This window comes from Protomyctophum parallelum, assembly GCF_964188405.1.
Source record: "Protomyctophum parallelum genome assembly, chromosome: 1".
Taxonomy (NCBI): Eukaryota; Metazoa; Chordata; class Actinopteri; order Myctophiformes; family Myctophidae; genus Protomyctophum; species Protomyctophum parallelum.
The window spans coordinates 28,614,560-28,636,112 of NC_139697.1; the positions used below are offsets into that span (position 1 = coordinate 28,614,560).

General features: G+C 44.4%; 1 protein-coding gene across 2 annotated transcripts; it reads right to left on the minus strand.

The window, feature by feature from the left end:
• Nucleotides 1-744: 744 nt before the first annotated feature.
• On the minus strand, nucleotides 745-21,547 carry zdhhc3b (zDHHC palmitoyltransferase 3b). 2 transcript variants are annotated; one of them, XM_083768622.1, is made up of 7 exons: nucleotides 21,483-21,547; nucleotides 15,524-15,855; nucleotides 14,212-14,336; nucleotides 12,775-12,871; nucleotides 4,172-4,253; nucleotides 2,508-2,638; nucleotides 745-1,708 (listed from the first exon to the last, which is right to left on the minus strand). In XM_083768622.1, exons 2-7 carry the CDS (start codon nucleotides 15,824-15,826, stop codon nucleotides 1,550-1,552), a joined length of 897 nt encoding a protein of 298 aa, XP_083624748.1. In that variant the 5' UTR covers nucleotides 15,827-15,855; nucleotides 21,483-21,547; the 3' UTR covers nucleotides 745-1,549. The 2 variants fall into 2 exon arrangements, with proteins under 2 accessions (XP_083624748.1, XP_083624747.1); XM_083768621.1 differs by lacking the exon at nucleotides 21,483-21,547 and adding an exon at nucleotides 20,668-21,077.
• Between the last annotated feature and the right edge of the window lie 6 nt (nucleotides 21,548-21,553).

Genomic DNA, 21,553 nt, shown 5'->3' on the forward strand with positions numbered 1-21,553 from the left:
TAGGCAGAACGTTTCAGAAATTGTATTTTCTTTCTCCAAAAATAGCAAACCTACAAGATGCAACACGTTGTGAGCTGGTAGATATGCAATTTTCAAATGGCTGAAGCATATAACAGGGCTTCAATGGTTAAAAATGTATTTCTTATAAAACAATGCACATACTCGGGACGTTGAGTGAACCAAAACAAGTGCTACCAAACTCAACCCGGTGGAAATCGCATATACACACACATCTGAACCAATGTGATGTGTACTGTACTGGGAACAATGAGCTGATTTCCCAGGCACTTCCAAATACACCGTTATCAGATCTACTACCCGTTTTCCAGTTTGACATCTTGACAACGCTGGACAAAGGCAGACAGAAACATGCCCTTGAGTCCAACAACGATTTGACATTGAAGTCGTTCCAACAGTGCAGCTACAGCTCTGCCCTGGCTATTGGCTCTGTAGAGGAACTGCGTCAAAGAGGTCCTGAAAATAACCCCTTTAAACACCTTCAAGTATCAATGGGCTTCAGTACATCAGGGACAGAATAAAATAAAAACTGATTTCCAGATACTTTCCTTTGATTGTCTTCCTGACTGACTGTGTTGTGATATTGTGTTGTGCTGTGCAGTAAAACTCCAGACACAATTACAAAATATAAAAAAGGTATCATTAGCAACCACTGTTTGACCCAGATCTGTATTCTATCTAGCCCGTACTTACATTAATACATAACTATGGAAAGCTACAATGCACTGTGCTAAGGCAATTCATGTGCAGCATTCAGCAAAAGACAATTATAATGATACAAATACAGCAAATGAAGAAGCGACGGGATCACAGCATTGCTAGCTGGAAAAGAAGAAAAGAAATGTCACGTTTCCATGTCTGAAGAGCATTGCTTTAAAAAGTTATTCACCTCGTGCATGCCTTATTTAGGCTCGGAGGCAGGACATTATCCAACACAGAAGATCTTCTCTATCAAAAGAAAAATCCAGGTTGTGGTCTTTTTAACTTATCATCATGAAGTGTTTCATGTAAACGTCTGCTATTGAACACCAGGTGTGTCTTTAGTGATGACTGCTTTGTCAGAATTAGTTTTGTCAGAAGTAAGTACATTCCTTCAATGTACTTTGAAGAAAAGCAGCTATACTTCCCACAAGTGACTCACGAAGAAAACAGAAACAAGTTTAAAAAAAAAGAACAATTAAAAAATCCCGGGTGTGTAACAACATGATCAAATATCTGGAAATCTTTATATGATCAATAAATGAGAAAGGAAAACAATAGAAGTGTTTGACTATGTTGGGCATATCATTATAGGTGAAAGTGTATATATATATATATATCAAAAATAATTTCAAAAATAGCAAACATAGCTAATTTACAAGCTCACATTTCACAATGTGGCTTGTAGGTCTGCTTTTCAATATTTTTGGAATAGGGTTTAAGTGGTTAAGAGGAGGTTATGTTGGAGGTCCATGGATCGATTGTTCTGATGACCCATTCATGTCCCACCAGGGCAGACCGCCGGCCAGAGTCTGAGCTCGGCTGTGTGTTTTCAGACGATGTACTGATAGATGTCTGCCTTGCCGTGGTCTGGGGTACTGAAAGGACTGAGCCAGTGTATAGTGAAAGGATGTCCAAACACAACCTTCATGTTCATCCATTTGGACCTCTTTGCCCATCGTCTCTCTTCCTTTTTCAGCTGCTCAATGCCCTGTGGATCAAACACATCACAAGTGTGAAGGAAACGTGTGTGGCGACTCTGGTGAGGCCTATTCTCTCACCAGTATACCTCTTTTTTTGGAAAAAGGTCACTCTAGACTCTGAAGATTTACACAGTCAAGATACAATAAGTGGTCTTTGGGTGGGGCTTTAGTGTGATTATAATGCATTATAAAATTATTATAATGTATTACAACTACGAGAATTATAATACAAAGAATAATCTTACAGAAGTGGTCACATATCTGTGAGATTTTAGACAAGTTCTTACCATGGAAAGGCAAAGGTATTCTATCAAGTCAAATTGTGTAAACGCTGCACCTATTCGCTGGCAACCATCACACTTAATCTCAGCCTGACTTTTCATAATGTACCCTGCTATGAACAATGAGTCAAATGAGTTTGAGATGAAATGCAAAGTGAAAGAAGGGACACAAGCTGACGTCTTTAGCTCTCTAAAATATATTTATGTATATAAATGAGCTGCATTCAGCATTCCAAAATATACATTTTAAACTTTAGGTGCCATGAAACAAAATTGCTATTTTGTGAGATTCACATCCGTGAATCCGTATGTCTGGATATGATATTCTAAATATTTGGAGAATTAAGCATTTGTTTTTGTCCCCCCTGTTTTGTAAATACAGTGTAACCATATTATATAGTCCTTTATCTACAACATCCTGCTGTCTTCAGGTCAGAACTTTGACAACATCTGAAACCAAACACAAACTACAGCAACAAATTCAGGGTGGAACGGCGGGACGTGGTCCATCACTATGTCTACTTACCGTCTCATCGGTGCAGATGGAATGGACCTGGGTACCAAACATGACAGCCGTGAAGATGAGGAAGAGGAGGGCCTCAAAACACAAGAGGATGAGGAGGATGACTGTCGCAGGAGGGGAGAAGTTACTGCACTCTTGAGTGAGGGAGAGGAGGAGAGCGATGATTCATCAGGTCACACATGATGAACCAAATAGTGAGTTTGATTTAGCAATTAAAGATTTCACTACGTTTCCCTTCCCCTTTTCTCCTCCCACTCCCTGCCTACTTAGCTAATCATGTGTTGGGAAGAACTAAATGAAAGCAGGTGTATAGTAGGCTGGATAAGAACTACTGCCGGTTAGACACAGTTGGTGGCCGTTCTTTGACAGTCTTTATCACCTTGTGAGTTGGAGATCTACAGAGAACATCTCAGATATAAACAGTACCTGACAATCTAATCTAATGCAAGAGTTTAACTGACTAAATTAATGTCCATGCTGCTGCAGACTGCTTTGTTAGTTGGCTTGCTATATTTCAATTCACCGTGATCGCTGCCTGAGACAGTGGAGTAATTGAAACATTCTCCTGAGTCCTGACACCCTAAAGTCACAGTTGCCCGGTGAGAGTAGTTGATAAAAAAACACCATTTGTCACACACGCCTATGCTACACAAGTACACAAACACATCTACTGTATGCTATAAAATATTCACAGACAATCAAACAGTGATGAAAACACTGATCCAGGTGACTCGAACATTCTAATTTAAAACAAATTGTACTGGTGTTGAAAACAATAGCTGAAGCAATATGGGCGTTTGTGGTATTGGATTTGTGACCAATTCAGTGGTAGAGCATGCTGGAGTTGATCATTTCATCAGTGTTATAGAACCACTCTAATTAGTACCAAGCAGTGTTTCACAGCTCAATTACCAGCCCTCTCTTCAGATAATGTTATGAACTCTTCTTCTTCAGGAAGAATCTGAAATAGACTAAACAGCACTATGTGCAGTATGTAATTAATACATAGTGTGAATGTAAATGTTCTTAAACTGTTTGTTATTCAGAATTTCAGACTAGTTTGATAACATTGACTTAGTTTGAGAACTTTACCATTATTAGAAGCACATTTCTCGAGAAACACAAAACACAAAACAGATACTGTAACAATGGCATAGATAAAAGAAACAAAACTATATTGGAATAATTAACTTAATTTGGGATCACAAAATCGAAAATAAAAAAGAATCATGGATTTGGAGAATGATGAAACCCCTAGCGAACCAAAGGCTGGGGGAAATGGCTTCGGACCTTTCTATTTTGATTAGAGGGTATAGTGGAGCACCATACTCTGTATCCTCCATACTTTTTAACTCAGCTGGTTGAGCAATTAACCATTGGCATATGAAGAGTGAGAGTGACGAAGTGAAACTGATAAAGCCCATTTTTTCATGTCCCTAAATCACGCACATGCACATTTACACGATTTGACGCTGTGTCAGGCTGTTACACACAGCCATGATCAAATGAGCAGCCACCTCTCCAAAAAACAGTGTGTTGTGCACAGCGCATAACCCAAAGTCTGGAAACACTTTGTCTTTGAGTGCCCACGTCCCCGGGCATGGACTAGCCCGGGGGTATATATTCTAGACATAATATACTGTATGGTGTGTAGGAATAAAACTTACTGGACCAGTCTTCCTCCAAGCAGAAAACAAAATGGAATGCCACCATGACCAGAGAATGGAGAGATATTAGTGAAATGTACATCTGAAAGGAAACACAGAACGTTTGGTATTAATTTAGCCTACTCTGAACATTAATCACAATGTCATGAATCATTTTAAATTGGTTTGATGTCTTCTTAATCTGGGAACCTTTTTTCATCTCTGAGGACTTTTGCACTGAGTGGCCAGACATATTGAACCCCATGAAGCCTTGATTTTCTTTTTGTATTCCTGAGCCAATAGTCCAATTTGACAAATTGAAGTTTATATTATTTTATTTTACTTTTACATACTTTTATGTTGGTCTCCTACCGCAGCAGTGTCATCACATTGGATTATTGGCTAAGGAAAACAAAACAACTCTCCATTAATTATTAATTCAAGGCTTCATGGGGTGAGTAATTGATTAAAAGAAATACCTTTTTTGGGTGAAGTATTAATTTAATACATTTAATGTATATTGCATTTACATTAGAAAAATATCTCAAAGTGCTACAATACAGAGCAAAAAATATTTGCAACGAATAACACGTCTAAAAAAGGTCTAAAGAGAAACAAGCATCATATACAAGTACCGTATATAAATATAAATATATATAAGACCCAGGAGGTAAAACGATAGTTACGTATGTAACTACGGTTCTATGAGTCCTGAATGACCGCCAGAGGCGGTGCTTTAAGCACTGAATACGTCCCTTCGCGCATGCGCAGTCGAGTATTTTATACCAACAATGTCGGTTGACCCCGTGATGACCCGGAGTCGTCTATAACTTCCGGCAGTCATCCGGGGCTCAGTCCCTACAGAATCTTCTCGCGAGAACACGAGGATTCTGAGTGACAAGAGTGCCTCTGGCGGTCATTCAGGACTCATAGAACCGTAGTTACATACGTAACTATCGTTCTATTTCGTCCCTGCTGACCGCCAGAGGCGGTGCTTTAAGCACTGAATGACTTATACCAGCCAAGTCACGAGGAATCCTGATTACAGACCTCAAAGGGTAGAACCGGAGGATTCGGGGAAGAGGGCCACGTCCACTGGGTGGGGAGTGGCAACATTCACCCTGTAGTACCTTGAGAAAGTGCCTGCCGAAGCCCATGAGGCGGCGGCACAAATGTCCTCCAAGGGCACCCCTCTCATGGCAGCCCATGATGTGGAAATGCTCCTTGTAGAGTGGCACCGTACCCCTGATGGTACGGGGAGGTTACTTGTCTCATAGGCGTGGCTGATTGTGTCTACAATCCAGTGGGACAGGCGCTGCTTGGAGGGAGCGCCGCCTTTGTTCACACCACTATGGCAAAAGAACAGCTGCTCTGCTCGCCTGATGCGTGCAGTAGCTTCAATGTAGGCTCTCAGGGCCCGGACTGGGCACAACAGCTCCAGTTTGTCTGTCAGCTCCCCAGGTGGGGGGTTGAATCGAGCCAGCCTGATAGGCCGGTTGAGGTGAGCCTGCGACAGCACCTTCGGGAGGAATGCTATGTTTGGCCACAGCGTGACCCCCGAGCCGTCTGCGTTCCACCTCAGACATGATTCGCTGACTGACAGAGCGTGCAGTTCACTGACGCGCTTTGCCGATGTAATGGCCAGGAGAAGGGCTGTCTTGCATGACACCCACTTCAGCTCTGCCTGTGCCAAGGGTTCGAAGGTAGGCCCGCACAGGGCGTCCAGTACCCGGTTAAGGTCCCATGAGTATGAGAATGTGTGCTATAGAGCGGAGCGCACCACTTGCCGCTCCAGCACATTGCCGTGTTCGGCCCAGTAGACTGGCATAAACTTCATAACCCTGTTGGGTCCCATCAGATTCAAGACATGTCGACACCCGTCTGTCTTGCGTCACGAGGAAGTATGTAGATCGGACTTCCCTTAGTGTGACTGAGGATATACAGCCTCTGTTGCGCCCTTGGGCAGGAGGACACATCACTCCTGGTCTGATAGTAGGGCTCTCGTCATGTTGCTGATAATGGCCATTTTGACCCGCCGGATATGGGGGGCTGGCGTCAGAAGGCACTGCACAGCCCGGAAAGTCACAGTCACAGTCAGGTCCCTGCGTGGGACGCCAGGGAACACGCTGGCCTCTAGTGTGGGCCGGCGGTGATACGCGAGCTCCGAGGGCAGTCAAGATGATTTCATCAATGTTGGAGCTCGGCCCTTTGGGAGGCGGGATGTGTCGTAGGCCTGCAAGCTGCAGCCTGGTCTTCCCCCCCTGGATGGTTCGCTCCGGCGATTCTCGCCCGGCTGAACCACCTAGTGCTCCTGGCTCCTCAGGGAGACTACGGAGAGTTGGCCTAGGCTCATCAGTCAAGCTTGACTGTGAAAACCCGACTTGGCGACGGGCTAGGGATACGATGGACATCAGCCGCCCACGCTCTGAGGACATGACGCCAATGCCTCCAGTGACACACCAAAGGTGACTGAGCCAGTATTAACGTTGCCACTATTAAGTGTGAACGGGAGGCCCCAGTGAGCAGGTTGTCTGTGCTCCTGCACTGGGGTCGAGGTCACCTAGCGTTCTGCCGCCGGGCCTCGTTGGGGAACACAATGAGGGATGCAATGACAGGCTTGGTGGCTGGCATGTAACCCAGGCCAGCCCTTATCGCCTTGTGCGTTCAAATCTATTAAAGTGTCACGTCGCAACGGGTTGTCTCAGGACACTTTTCCCAATCAGGGCAGGGCTGCCAGGATTTCACCATCGGTATAGAGATGGGAGAGGGCCCTGATCGTTCGCCCGGCAGGCCTGTAGCTGTCTCAGGTACAGGCGTGGGGGACGGCGAAGACAGCAAGAAGAAGGCGCTTGGAGGAGCCGACTGCCTGCTTTAGTATGCGTTCCACGGCTATGCGCATGAGCTGAGAAGTGGGAGGCCGGCTCTGATGCCTGGGAGGCACCGCCTTCTGCATCTTCCTCATAGTCATGGAAGTGCGTAGCTTAAGCTGTCGGGGAGAGCACATCAACCTCGAGTCAGTTGTGGCATCGGAGAGGTAGGCGCTTCGGCACCCTCCGAGGTGCCTAGGTGTTATCTGAAGTGAGCATGGCCCTCATGCGGGCCAACTCTGCAGATAGCTGAGCCCTCTCGGATCTGCTGTAGTCAGCGGTCAGACCTTTTCCTCCTGGCACACGGGGCAGGACCAAGGTCGGCTCACGGCTGAAGGAGAGCTTCACACGAGGTACAAAAGTGGGAGCTCTCCATTGTGGTGGCACCGGTTACTCTGGACCGGCCGGTGCACACAAGTCCCAACTAGCCCAGGGCGCGGACGCTACTGGTTGCTAGGTGTTGGCCATATGCTTGAGGGAGCGCATACGCTGTCTGTACCAGCAGAGGCTTTCGAGGTACGAAAGTGGGTGCTCTCCGTTGTGGTGGCACCGGTTCCTTTGGACCGGCCGGTGCACACCAGTCCCAACTAGCCCAGGGCGCGGACGCTACTGGTTTGCTAGGTGTTGGCCATATGCTGCAGGGAGGGGGCGCGTACGCTGCCTGTGCCAGCAGAGGCTTTAACTTAGATCGGCATATAATGACTTAATCGAAAAACTGAATGCTGCTATACCTGCCGCAGCATGTGAATATGCATTTACGTTTATGCAAATGCTCATTGCAGCACTTTGAGATTCAACCAGATGTAAAGTGCATCATAGAAACAGCACACAAACGTTGCTGTTAGATAGACTGTGCGACCTGCATGGTTGCGGTGGGGGAGGGGAGCTTTACGCTACCTGTACCCCCGGCGGAGGCTTACTTATAATTTATGATAATAAAGTAGCCTTCAGTCAAGGTTTGGACGCTGCTATGTAGCAGCTGTAGTGTTTCCTATGTGACCGTTTATCACGGCACTATGACACTTATCCAAACTCCAGTGCATTATTATTTATGTTTGCTGGTCCAGAGCGAAACAAAAGACACTTCCAATACACTAGTCACGTGTGCACTACTACGCATTCATGCTGGGAGGAGGGAGCGCTACCGCTGCCTACCCCAGCCAGGTTCGGTTAAATAAACCGACACAAGCTAGTTTTGGAGAAAAGGCTACAACCGATAGCTCCACCGATAGGGGCCACCTGCTGAAGGAAGGGAGCGCGTACGCTGCCTGTATCAGCTGCAGCTAATGAACATAACAAGCTATACACCAATAGCTGTTAATAAATGCTTGAGCTAACAAACGATTAGTAGTAAGTAACATCAAGCTGGCCGTATGCTGGAGGAGCGGAGCGCATACGCTGCCTGCCCTGTACCAGCTGGGCCAACAAACAGTAAGGCAAGCTATATACAGATAGCTTTTTATCTTCAATAGTATAATAAGCGCTTGGGCTACAACTACAGGTAGCAGCGCCAGTTAGAGAGCTATGCTGGAGACCAGCTAGGCTACTAAAAAACAAGACAAGCTATAGCCTGTTCATAAACAGCTTTAACTTTAAGCTACTGGTAGCAGCTGTGAGCTACGCTGTCAGCAGCGCCAGATACTCTGTGCTGGGGACCAGCTGGGCTAATAGGACCTACAGGTACCCAGGGGCACTAATCCGACCTGTGGGAACAAACCAGGTTGCACCCGCTGTATATGCAAAAAACTGTTAATGGAGCTTTGAGCTCCAGACATACTGGTAGCAGCTTCAGCTAGGCCCACTACTGGGGGCCAGCTGGGTTAACAACCAGACAGGCTATGTACACCAGTAGCTGTTAGTACTATTTTGCTACAAACTATACTGGTAGCAACATCAATACCCTGGGAGGACGCAGGAAGCTGCTCCTGTACCGGGCTGATAATAACAACAATACAGCTATTCGCAAAAGCAGTTAAGCTTGAATGCTGCCAATATCGGTATATGGCTTTGGCCAGCAAGGCTCTTGCCATCACCAGCAGGGCTAAACAAAGCTTAAAAAGTAGCGTGTTTAACAAACGAAGGTAATATGACAGTGTTCTTATCCTTCGGCAAGTCTTATAGTCGCTTATAATAAGCGCTAGCGTTCACAGTCGAACAGACCTCGTATGCAGAGCAGGGAGGCGGCGCGAACGCAGCCTTTACCCACACACAGGAGGTTATGCCATGATAAGTATATGATATCATATGAACGTCTGTTTAGCGGGGATAGCGCCGCTTTAAACGATAACGTACCTTCTGTCCGGGGAGGGTTTTGTTAGCCTTCATTACCGGCGAGAGAGATTGGACGCTCCTGCGTCCACGTGACATGGGTTGTCACCGAGTGCCTCCCTCAGATGTTGGGGGCCAAGGCACCCAGGGCAGAGGTCATGCCCATCCTCTGGCCGCAGAGGAGCCTGGCAGGAGGTGCACAGGTGGTGGCGGGGTTCGTCCATTGGAAACCCGCAGATGTAGCCCAGAGCGCGGACGCTAGTGGTCGCTAGGGGTGGAGCCGTAAACTGGTAGGAAGGGAGCGCGGACGCTGCCTGTGCCAGTAGAGGCTACTGTAGCTGCTAAAGGCCGCTTAGCTGGAGGGAGGGGGCGCGCACGCCGCCTATGCCAGGTAAGGGGTGCTCTAGCAGAGACCAGTATATATGATATATATATAATGATATAGTTATATATATATAATTTCAGAAAAACCAACCTATAAAGTGGCAATGGCTCTGTGCCGAAATTAAAGTACACTATTTGAGAACAAGTGACTAAATCAGTCAAGCCAATTCATATAACCGGGGTTACTGACGTAACCTCGCGGTGGTGCTATATAGCTGGCCAGTGCCAGCAAAGACTCATTCAGAGAGGCAGAGTAATATAGCAGTAAATAAGTACACTTATAAGTAGTATAAGTATAAGTAGTATAAGTATAAGTAGTAAGCAAATAATAATAGCGTCGACTCACGTGCTGGGAGCGGGTAGCGCTAACGCTTGCCGTCACCAGCACTGCGGCGCAGCCTTCGTGGGAAAACAAGACAGCGTAAGCTGTCAAAGAGAACGAGCTATCCGTTCAACTTTGACGGGTGCTAAACGGGACGCTCAGGTCGCCGTTTGTAGCACGCGGCGGTGCTATATAGCTGGCCAGTGCCAGCAAAGACTCGCTCAGAGAGGCAGAGTAATATAGCAGTAGATAAGTACACTTATAAGTATAAGTAGTATAAGTATAAGTAGTATAGGTAAGTAGTAAACAAATAATACTAGCGTCGACTCACGTGCTGGGAGCGGGTAGTGCTAACGCTTGCCGTCACCAGCACTGCGGCGCAGCCTTCGTGGGAAAACAAGACAGCGTAAGCTGTCAAAGAGAACGAGCTATCCGTTCAACTTTGACGGGTGCTAAAACGGGACGCTCAGGTCGCCGTTTGTAGCACGCAACCGTGTGTGTTGCAGGGAAGCAGCGCGCACGCAGCCTATGCGAACAGGGGTTGTCTGCTTACCTTGTTCCCACGGGGAAAGAAGACGATGTGAAGCCCAGCTCCACTCGAAAACGATACAATAATAGTAGTATTAAGTCGCAGTCCCTGGAGGGCGAACACGCGTCACAGCTCCGACCAACAATGGTCGCGGGACTACCGGCGACTTAGTAGTAGCAAAGCAATAGTTCTGTTATCGTGCAGTTTAATTCTGCTGTAGAACTCTGTGCTATGTACAACTTGCGCGAGCGAGAAGAAATTAGGGACTGAGCCCCGGATGACTGCCGGAAGTTATAGACGACTCCGGGTCATCACGGGGTCAACCGACATTGTTGGTATAAAATACTCGACTGCGCATGCGCGAAGGGACGTATTCAGTGCTTAAAGCACCGCCTCTGGCGGTCAGCAGGGACGAAATAGAACACTGTGGCTCAAACAAATGCTTTGTTACAAATTCCGTCAGTGACATATTGGTTGTCATGTTCGTCACATCCTTGCTGTTGTTGATATCTAAGCTGTATTGTAGTGTGCTTTACTACCCAAGCTGACCTGTATGTTCACATCCTTACTGTTGATATCTAAGCTGTATTGTATTGTGCTTTACTACCCAAGCAGGGGCCTATTTCACGAAACTTGGATTAGAGATTAAGCCGGGCTTTAACACATATCCTGGCTTAATATATCCTGGATCAGTGCTTAACCGGTTTCATGAAAGCTGGTTGATCTTGCCAGATTAATTTAACCAGTTAACCTGGATATGTTGAGGCTTGATTCGGTTTCATGAAAGTGATGCTACATTAGTTACCATGGAAACTAATGCTTTGGACTTAGCCTGCTCCGGACCAGGCTAACAGCCAGGTTTAACCTAATCCTGATGTCTTTACTGTTCATTAAGCAGTCAAACTGATCACAAACCAATGATGTTTTCCAGATTTATTCAATTATTATGGGTATATGTTGCCTTATTTGTATCGGTCTGCATTAAAGGACTAATTTAAGCACTATATAAAATCAAATAACCAAAATATATAGGCTGCACAACATCATGACAGCTTGTGAGCTTGTAGATCAGCTGCTTTTGGTGAATGTACCCCATTAATAGGTTTGCTGTCGTGCAAGTGCACGGTTAAGAAGAATTATTATATTATATTATATTATTATTAAAAAATTTTGTAAAAGTGAAAACCACTAAATATTACCATTACTCATTGTTTTACAACATATTACCATTGTAACGTTTCACCCACTACTAGTCCTACATACTTACACCTAGAAACCCCATTCAAACCTATTTAGGTTCATCCTACGGTGGACATGTGTGCCTGAAAAGGAATCTTTGAAATGTTTCATAGTTTTAGAAATATAGTGCATTTATAGGCAGATAGTGGCACTTCAAAAAATCACTTTCACCTAGAAACTCCATTCACACTTTGTAAAATTCAGCTTTCTGTGGAGACACATGCTGGAACTTTTTACTTTGAAATGTTTTGTAGTTTCTGAGTTATTTAACTTAAACGCCCAATGCATTCTCAATAGCACAAACTTTGGCATGCTACATGGACCCATGACCCTCACCAGTCTGGCCCCTGTCTGGACAACAACCCCCTTCCCCAAAGGTAGCTCCCTCAGAGGAGGGAGTTATGGCCAAATATCACAATGCGACAATATCATTATGCTTACAATATTAAGAATTCTGTTTTAAGTTAATAGTAGTGGTAAAATGTAAACTATATTTTTGGGGTAGTTAATCATTCAGTCTATCCACTATTGATGTTCTCTCTTTAATTACAGCAGCAGTATTTATTTTAGAAGCTTAAGTCCTTGTATCAGTAAGTCTTGAATAGATTAGTAAAGATAATGAGATATACAGAAGGGGGCTGTAATGCAACTATTAAGGATGCAAACCGATGCAAATACCCCATGAAGAAGAAGGATCAGTAAATCTGTGTTCTACAGAATGGGTCTAGAGACAAAAAGCCAGACTGTCTATTAAGCCAGGCTTGCTGATCCCGGCTCGCCAAATCCGCCAATTCTGAGCCTCGCTTGGCTTTAGTGGAACGGAATAAACCAGGCTGTAAAGATCAGGATTTAAAAAGCCTGGCTTTGGCCTAAATCCTGGATTAGTTCTTCCAAGTTTCGTGAAACAGGCCCCTGACCTGTATGTTCAAGAGACACAAGCAATACATATGTGAGGTATTTTATAAGCATTCTAAGGAGCACTCAGCATTATGTTTTGTAAAGGTCAAAAACTCACTGTGAAAAGAACAAAGTACTTCTGGTTGCTTTCTCCCACACAGTTGTTGACCCAAGGACAGTGATGGTCCATTTTTTTGATGCATCGCTTACACACACTGTGGGGAGATCGAATGCGCGCGCACACACACACACACACACACACACACACACACACACACACACACACACACACACACACACACACACACACACACACACACACACACACAGAAGAGATAACTGTGTGACATTCAATCAAGTGTGTGTGTGTGTGCACTGGATGAGATGAGACAGCTGACACCAAAGGTAAACCTTGAGGATTCATAATTTATCATGCACCATCTACCGTAACCATCTACAGTAGCATTCTATATATTACTAGACTATTCCTTTCACCATCACCATCATCATACACAGTAATACTCCTCAATTACTCAGTAAAAGTGTTCAATGCTCATGTATTCATTTTTGAGTGGTGCAACCACTCCCTTACGGAGTTATGTGTGTGTGTGTGTGTGTGGGTGGGTGGCTGGCTGGCTGGCTGGGTATGAGCACGAAAACAGCATGGTTGTTTTTCACCACCTGTGTGCAACCTAACACACACACAAACACATATTAACTGTATATATATATATGAGGATTTTGGGTGTGCCAGTACAGTACAGTGACAGTACAGTACAGTAGAGGGACCGGCACACGGTAACTGTCATTTCTCAACCTTTTCGGACGCGGGGCGGCACGCCGTAACCGGCCCGGCCCCCTGGGTGCGTTCCTGGGGGTCTGGAGCTCCCCCCAGAGACCCCCACATGTTAACTCTGTCATTTCTCTACCGTTTCGGACGCAGGGCGGCTCGCCGGAACCGGGCCGGCACCCTGGGTGCGTTCCTGTGGGTCTGGAACCCCCCCCCCCCCGGGAATCCACACACGGAGTTGCACCACTCACTTCACATGGGTGTGATTTTAGTGGAACCAGGTTACATTTGTCTCAGAGTTAAATTAACACTGAGATTTTTACTGTATAGATAGAACAAACTTACTAAATGTGACCGTATATAATTTAACCTGCCAGTCACTGGTTTGTCTAACCAATTACTCCTGAAATGGTTCTGCTCTTTTCATCTCTGCAGTCTGTAGGTAGCTCCCACTGATCTTCCTCATGGGGAGTTCCTCATGACGCTACAAAGTCCACAGGGAGCTGATAATGCAACTGTAACTGAAACACAGGCAGGAGAGCAAAGGAGAGACGAGACTGCAGTCAAGTGTTCTACCCCTATAAATAAACCCACAGAGTCAAGTCATTTTGCAGTGTATGCAATTTGTTAATTGTGGCAATCCTTATTCTGTCACTTGCTCTAGTCTCCAAGCGCATGCACGCAAATGTGCGCGCGCACACACACACACACACACACACACACACACACACACACACACACACACACTCTCTCTCTCTCTCTTACCTGCAGTGGTGAGCTCTGTCAGGCTTGATGCTGCAGCACTTGGGACATTTGTAGACAACCTGGCCGGGCTTGAGCTGGAGGCTTTCAATGAACTCCTTGGTAGCGTTACCTTTAGGTACAGCTCCCTGAGACAGAGAGACACACTTTCCATCACTGTTGATGCTACCGACAAACATGACAAATAAACTATCTCTTGGAAACAGAGAAACAAGAATGACAGGTCATAACTGCCAGGTGCAGAAAGCTCTCGTTTATGAACATATACAGTAGAATCAGTTTGTGTGCCATCAGCCTCTGCCTCACCTCACGGCTTCACATTGCGGCCTTCAGAGTATGGGTTTTATGCCGGCCGTTCAGACTACGGGTTTTATGGGTATGTCTCCCATTGGCTTAGAGCAGCGGTTCCCAAACCTTTTTGGCCATGCACCCCCTGTTACCTCCCGATCTAGCTGACGCACCCCCCGCATGGAAATATAAATTGCATAAGCTATATAGAGACATACATTTCCTATTTATCCATATATGAACCTGAATATATATAAAAATATATATATGCAGCATGGGCTATATTCTGCATATACTGCCATATATTGGCATCATATGTCAATACATTTAATAAAACCATAGCACCACCATTAGCCTTTTCATGTCGCGCACCCCTGCCTAGAAGGCACTCGCGCACCACAAGGGGTGCACGCACCAGTTTGGGAACCACTGGCTTAGAGGCAGCCAATCATGAAAACGTGTACACTACGGTCGTCACTAGAGCTGCCAATAACATTCAGACAAAATAGACACTATGCCTATTTGCTCAGACACTATGACGTAACATTCTGCATTCATTGTCAATGGGAATTTTATGTTTGTGTAGGACAAAAATAGACACTGCTGATTTGCTCAGACTCTATGATGTAAAATTCTCCATTCATTGTCAATGGGAATTTGTTTGTTTAGGACAAAGTTTGTGAACATACACTAAAAGCTGGATATAGGAGGGGTTAGCGCCCCTCAAAAATAAACAGGGAAAATAATAGATGATAGATTCACAACACCTCGCTGGACAGGCGCCCTGACCAACTCTGTAGGAGTTGATGATAATGTAGCATCAAAGCCCCAGCCAAGCCACATTGCACCAGGGAGCATGGTATGGTGGTAGGCAGGAACTTTATGGAAGCTTCATTATAGACTAGAGGAACAGCAAGCAAATATACTGGTAGCAAAAATAAAATAAAAGTTCAATCCCTTTAAATAAAGAGGAAGCCAATAAAACAACACGTCAGTACTGTAACCGTCAACCTAACACTGGACTGACCGGGTCTGTGCACATGGCTTTGGCGTGCGAGGCGAGGGCAAGGAAGGCCAGGCCGTTGAAGAGTGTCCCGTTGAACAGGGTGTACAGCACATTCTTGGCGGGCAGCAGCATGACAAAGACCACCACAAACTCGGCATAGAAGACCAGCATCCAGGTGATGACGCCACACACGATGCCACAGCCGTCACGGATGAACCACATGTCTTCTGGTCCCGTGCGGACTGGGGGAGGGGCACAGTGCTCTGGCTTCAGGTAGCCAGCTTGCCGCTCTATGTCCCTGGTACGCTGCGCTGGGTTATTCATCCTAGAGCCTTGGTGGCTACGTCTGCATGCTGAGGGAAGGGAGAGAGTATGGCTGTAAATGGGAGGTAATAACTGACATTCTGGTAAACTTCCCCATGGTAAACTTCTTTTAGGTGCTAATTTTGTCAAGCATCATTGATCTGGTGGAAGCATCTCTGTGGCCCAGGTTCAACTTCAACTTTATTTTTCTTTTTTAATTATCTTGTGCAGTGGTACCATAAAAGCAACATACATACAAACACAGATGTGGGGTTTAGTTCCCCCAAAACATGTTCCGTCAAGCTCTACAACTACTGTATAGTATTTTAATATTACTAAAAATGAGAGAGAAAGAGAGATGGATAGGGAAAGATTAGAGAGAGACGGTCCACAATTCTCTGCTAGTATTCAAGTCGTAGTACTACCAGACCAGTCCTTCATAGCCAAACCAGACCATGAGGCTCTCTTTCATTCCACAGATGAAGTGGGAGGTTGGCACTGGAATTAGAACACATTATACCTTCATCTCTTCTCTTCCTACGGTTTTTCCAATTCTACAGTAAGCTACTGTATGCCACATTGCAAAACCAAGTAAAGAGTCTGTCTGGCCTCTTAAAACCAACCAATTCAGGATAATTTCATCCTACTGCCCAGCCCACGCAAAAAACCACTAAACCAGAGCCCCATCATCTTCCCTTATTAATCGCTTCTATCCACCCAGTGGATGGTACAATATGTAACAGGGTACAAATGAACAATGAAGATTATCGTCGTCACAATTTATTTTAATTTAGTTACGTTTAGAGTAAACTCAACTAACTGCTGCGGCAGCCCGATTTAGACTGCAGCCGTGGTTATAGGACATAAAAAACGTTTGTTGTGGATATCCCATTAATCATTACCATCTGCTCTGGATAATACAGTTTGTTCTCAGTGAGTTAAACAATGCTCACAGCATAATTACCTCAAGGTGTAAAATACTGAAATTCCCATAGATATGACAACATCCAAATTAGATTATGTCTGATTCAGATTGAAGCAGGTCACTTCAGGCAGGCCAAACTTGCTTCAGAGGGGATATTTAGTTGACTCATCACAGCACAGTAGTAATTATGTGATTCTTATTTAACTTGCCACTCCTGTGAGAGATCACATTCACATCATTGCCACATGTCTAGGACTATTATGGACAGCAAACTCATATTAATGCAATAGGACATGGGCAGGATGTAAAAAAACAATGATCACTGGATCATTGTAAGCACTCGTTGGAAATCACTCAACGAGTCCTGCATAGTGGGGTACCACCCGTTTCTAAATTGCAAATAATGCAGAATGCAGAACAATGTTGCGTTATAACGTGTTAAGTAAAATATCGCCACTTTTCCAGAAGGAAAAGCTGGACTGAAATGAAAACTTCCTTTAGGGGAACAGTCATGGGAAGCACAAACGTATGGGGTACACAATTGACAGGTGTGTTACGATTAGTGTGGGGTAATTGATCACACCACCTATTTTGTGTGCACCATACATTTGTGCTTCCTAAAGGATGTTTTGATATGTTCAGTCCTGCACTCATTCCAGGCCCCTCGCCGGATAAAATGTCATCCGTGTGTGTGTGTGTAGCTCGTGGAAAAGTGGAGATATTTTACAAAACACACGTTTTCTGCCAGACCTTTCAAATGAATATGAAACAGGTCCCCAAAACGACTCCAAGTCTTGAATTATTCATTATTGGTTGAGTGCACACACAGTGCTACAAGTTTAAATGCCGATGAGGTCAGCCAACCGTGCACGGATAGGACCGACTATGGCTGTGTATTTGGAATTCATGAAATGTATGTAAGAAAGATCACAGATATTCTAGGGATATTTTAATATTTAACTTGTAAACTGAGAATTCATCTAATATTCAAACATGAATTCACCAAAACCAACTTAGTTAGTTGATTTAAATTGTATTTGTGTGTGTGCTCGTGCTCCGGACAAGTGACTTTTGTGCCCCAGACAAGTGAATGGGAGATGTAATTGTCCGAAGGACAAGTGCCTCAAAAAGTGAATGTCAAGCCCTGGATTTATTGAAAACGAGCGCTTCCTAACTGACACTTCAAGCTTTCCGTACAGCTGCAATGTTGGTGAGTTTAACGTAATTTAATACAATCAGATAGGACTACTGTATCTGTATGTATGGGCTGTCAACTGTCATGGCCAGAAAGTTGTGTGATCCCCCATAACATCCAGGTACGATGATGTCACACATAACCTCTATAATTGGAATGTTCAGCAAAATACTATGTTCCTGAATGTTTGACTGAATCCAAATGTGTCATGATGAATGCTGTTCTGGGTTGTGGTTCTGTGGTTACTTTACAACTGTAAAAATAGCATATGACAAGAGAACAGAACTTTAACCACTTTCAACATCCTATTTTGGGCTTGTCATTTAATAGAGGGTATGCGCAATTGCGCGTGACATCATCATCATACCCGGAAGTTATGCGGGAATGCGTACTGAGTGGCAAAAAACTACTTTCTGCCATTCTGGCCTTGACAGCCCATACATCCCAAACAGAAAAGTCATATTTGATTGCATTAAATTATTTTAAACAACATTAAATCCACCTATAATCTACAGGTTCACAACAACACGTCCCAATGTGAGTTTGCCTTCTAAATCTGCTATAAAAATATGATCATATGATCGACACACGATGACAAGAAACCATAACTGTAAAAAATCTGGAATCACTACCTTGCATTTTTGTTAAATAGAGGAAACTATTAAACTAATATTTGAGGTGTCTTAACCTGTCTTATCACATCCATGAGGCCGATTTGAACAATGTTGGGTGGAGGTTCTTCCATGACCTACTGCAAGTTAGCCCCTCTCGGAACCCCCCGGTTAAGCTCTTTTCATCGTTCACCCGTAGGGTCCCTCTGCAGTTCGTAAGCCCACAATAGGACGCAGCTGTACACACTCCGTTGCGGCCGTGCTGCGGCCTGGTGGTGGTGGTGGTATGATGTTTCAAAAGAAGCATAAATCGGCTATAGGAGACAACGGAAACGTCAGAGAATTTTCATTTGGCGCAGAAGCTGTTAAGTACAAACTTTGTTTGACCGTTTTGGCTGCTCTGAAATTCTCTCTTCCTTCCTTGACTTCCTTATTGACTTCCCATTGTACCGCCTCCAGCACCGGGACTGGCTAGCTCAGACAGAGCAGATCAGAGGCAGGAACGTAGGGACGCGTAGCTAGCCAGTCCCGGTGCTGGAGGCGGTACAATGGGAAGTCAATAAGGAAGTCAAGGAAGGAAGGAAGAGAGATTTTCAAAGCAGCCAAAACGGTCAAACGTAACGGCTTCTGTGCCAAATGAAAATTATCTGACGTTTCCGTTGTCTCCTATAGCCGATTTATGCTTCTTTTGAAACATCTCACCACCACCACCAGGCCGCAGCACAGCCGCAACGGAGTGTGTACAGCTGTGTCCTATTGAGGGACCCTACGTAAAGTAACATCCAAATTTCTGAAACTTTACGGAGGGTGCCGAGAGGGGCTAACTGCAAGTGTGCATAATATAGACAAAAAACGAACTAAATTAACATCTTTATGATGACTAACAACATATGGTGAGTCAACAACATAAAACCTGTGACTAGAAATTACACTGCCTACAGGCTAGACTAGAGAGTTCATTAATGATGCCAGTGGGTCAATTCTATCAATGGACTTTTGTGGCAGACTAAAGGACTATAGAACACTCCCTTGGTGAATGGAAGATTTTTATTTTGAACCTGAATGGAACCAATTGACTTCAATATCTCTTAACAGCAAAGACTTTACAACACTGCCTTTCATCTCTTTTTTTTTTACATTGCATCCCTAGTATTCGGGAAAGAGGTTTGGTAGAGGTTTAAAAGAGCAGACCTAGTCTGTCCTAAATAGTGAAAGGTCAGGTTTACTTGACAGTTTAAATGGTTAAATGAAATTAAAGTAAACATCAACATGAATCCAATACAATGATGGTAGTGCTGTCAAATAGTCTATGAAATCTATGAAAAAGTGCAATCTACTATACTACACATTACAATACATAGGATACGTATATAGTGGGGGTCCCTGCTGGTATGTGCATGTCTAACTGCCAATGAATCAACTGAACTGACCCCTTCATTAGTAGTTTTGTAACACAAAATAATGTGAATTAATAGTTACAACACAGGTTACAGTCATACAGTGACCACTGACTGACCACCTAACTCCAAATATATAATATTCAATATAAATGATAGATAGGGATCATATGTTTCCAGTCTGCCTCCTAGACTTGAGTACTAATTAAAAGTAAGGAGTGATTATGACACATTGAGAGGACAAGGGGGCATGGGGACTGAGGATATAGATATAGAAAGAGAAGTGGATGGATTTGACCTCTAGTTAGAGGAAGGAACAACAGGTGCCAGGTGGGCATCTTAACAACACACAGATCGTGTCATTTAAGTCCATATAGGTCAACCATACACATTAAATGCATTACCAACGAATATAAGGCAAACAAAACAACCACTTCATTGACAGTTGACACCAATACAGGGCAACATATCCAATCATCAGCTTATGTCATGTCACTATCAAGGAGGAAGGCTGGGAATAAATCTCTTCTAGCACCTTGTTTTAACATTTGGACACCACACACCAGGATGTGAATCTTTACAATTCACACTGGTCACGTCCATGGAGGTGTGGTGACTTCCTCTCCTCGGGTTGGTGTTGTGTTATGATCAATGAATAAAGACGCAGCTTTTAACAACAACAATAACAATAACTCCGTGATGAGAGTAATAAGTTGCTAATTTCCATATCCTACCTCGTACACGCCAGGCCTGTCGACAGAAGTTTGTAGAGTCCTCAAATACATACAAAAATCACAACCAGGAGGAGGTCACCAATTTCTGCAGTACACTGCCAGATCCCAGCACAGTGAGCACACCCACCCCTCCTCTCAACACTAGTACTAGTAGACACAGTACAGTCGCGACTCATTCACACACGGGGCACACGCACGGCGAGTTCATTTCGATCCTCGATCGGTCCTTCACCCATTCGTAACATGCCAGTAAAGTCAGCTTCAAAAGCGAACTATAACTACCTCACTATTTATTATAGTTTCCTGGGTTCACTGTCTGTCACCCAGAAAGCAGCTCTCTCTCTCTGTATTAGTGTGTCTGTCTGCAGCACAACAACAGAAGGAGTTCGACCAGGAAGTTCCCTCTGATTGCTCTTTTCTCTGCTCTCTGGCCTCTATTACACCCCATAGCCAGGAGGAACGTTCACTGTCGTGCTGCTGCGATGACAACCGTTGCTAAACAACCAATGCGCCTATCACGGCGCGAATATTCATCCTGGTAATGGGATGTCTCCATCCCATGGTGGCTCTTCAGTGCATGTTTTACAGTAGATTGATTGATTGTTTGCATAATTACATTACATTTCAAGTAGCCTAAGATTTAGACTCTCGTAGATGTATTTATCGATTCTGAATCGATAAATACATCTACCAGAGTCTAAATCTTAGGCTACATTTCAAGCATATAATATAACTCACTCATAGTCATATATAACTAAACATAATACTATTACTACTACTTTACGGTAATAAGTGATCTGCAGGAGAATATTTACTTGCTTTAGGTTCTGACGTTCTGTTGTCCAGACAGAGACTATAGTCCTACATTGTGTGTATTATTAAGAGT

Coding starts and splice junctions, on each gene's coding strand:
- zdhhc3b (XM_083768622.1), bottom strand. CDS start 15,826: ATGAATAACCCAGCGCAGCGTACCAGGGACATAGAGCGGCAAGCTGGC. Junction 14,337..15,523: donor AAGCCATGTGCACAGACCCG/GTCAGTCCAGTG, acceptor TCTCTGTCTCAG/GGAGCTGTACCTAAAGGTAA. Junction 2,639..4,171: donor CTTGGAGGAAGACTGGTCCA/GTAAGTTTTATT, acceptor CCCTCACTCAAG/AGTGCAGTAACTTCTCCCCT.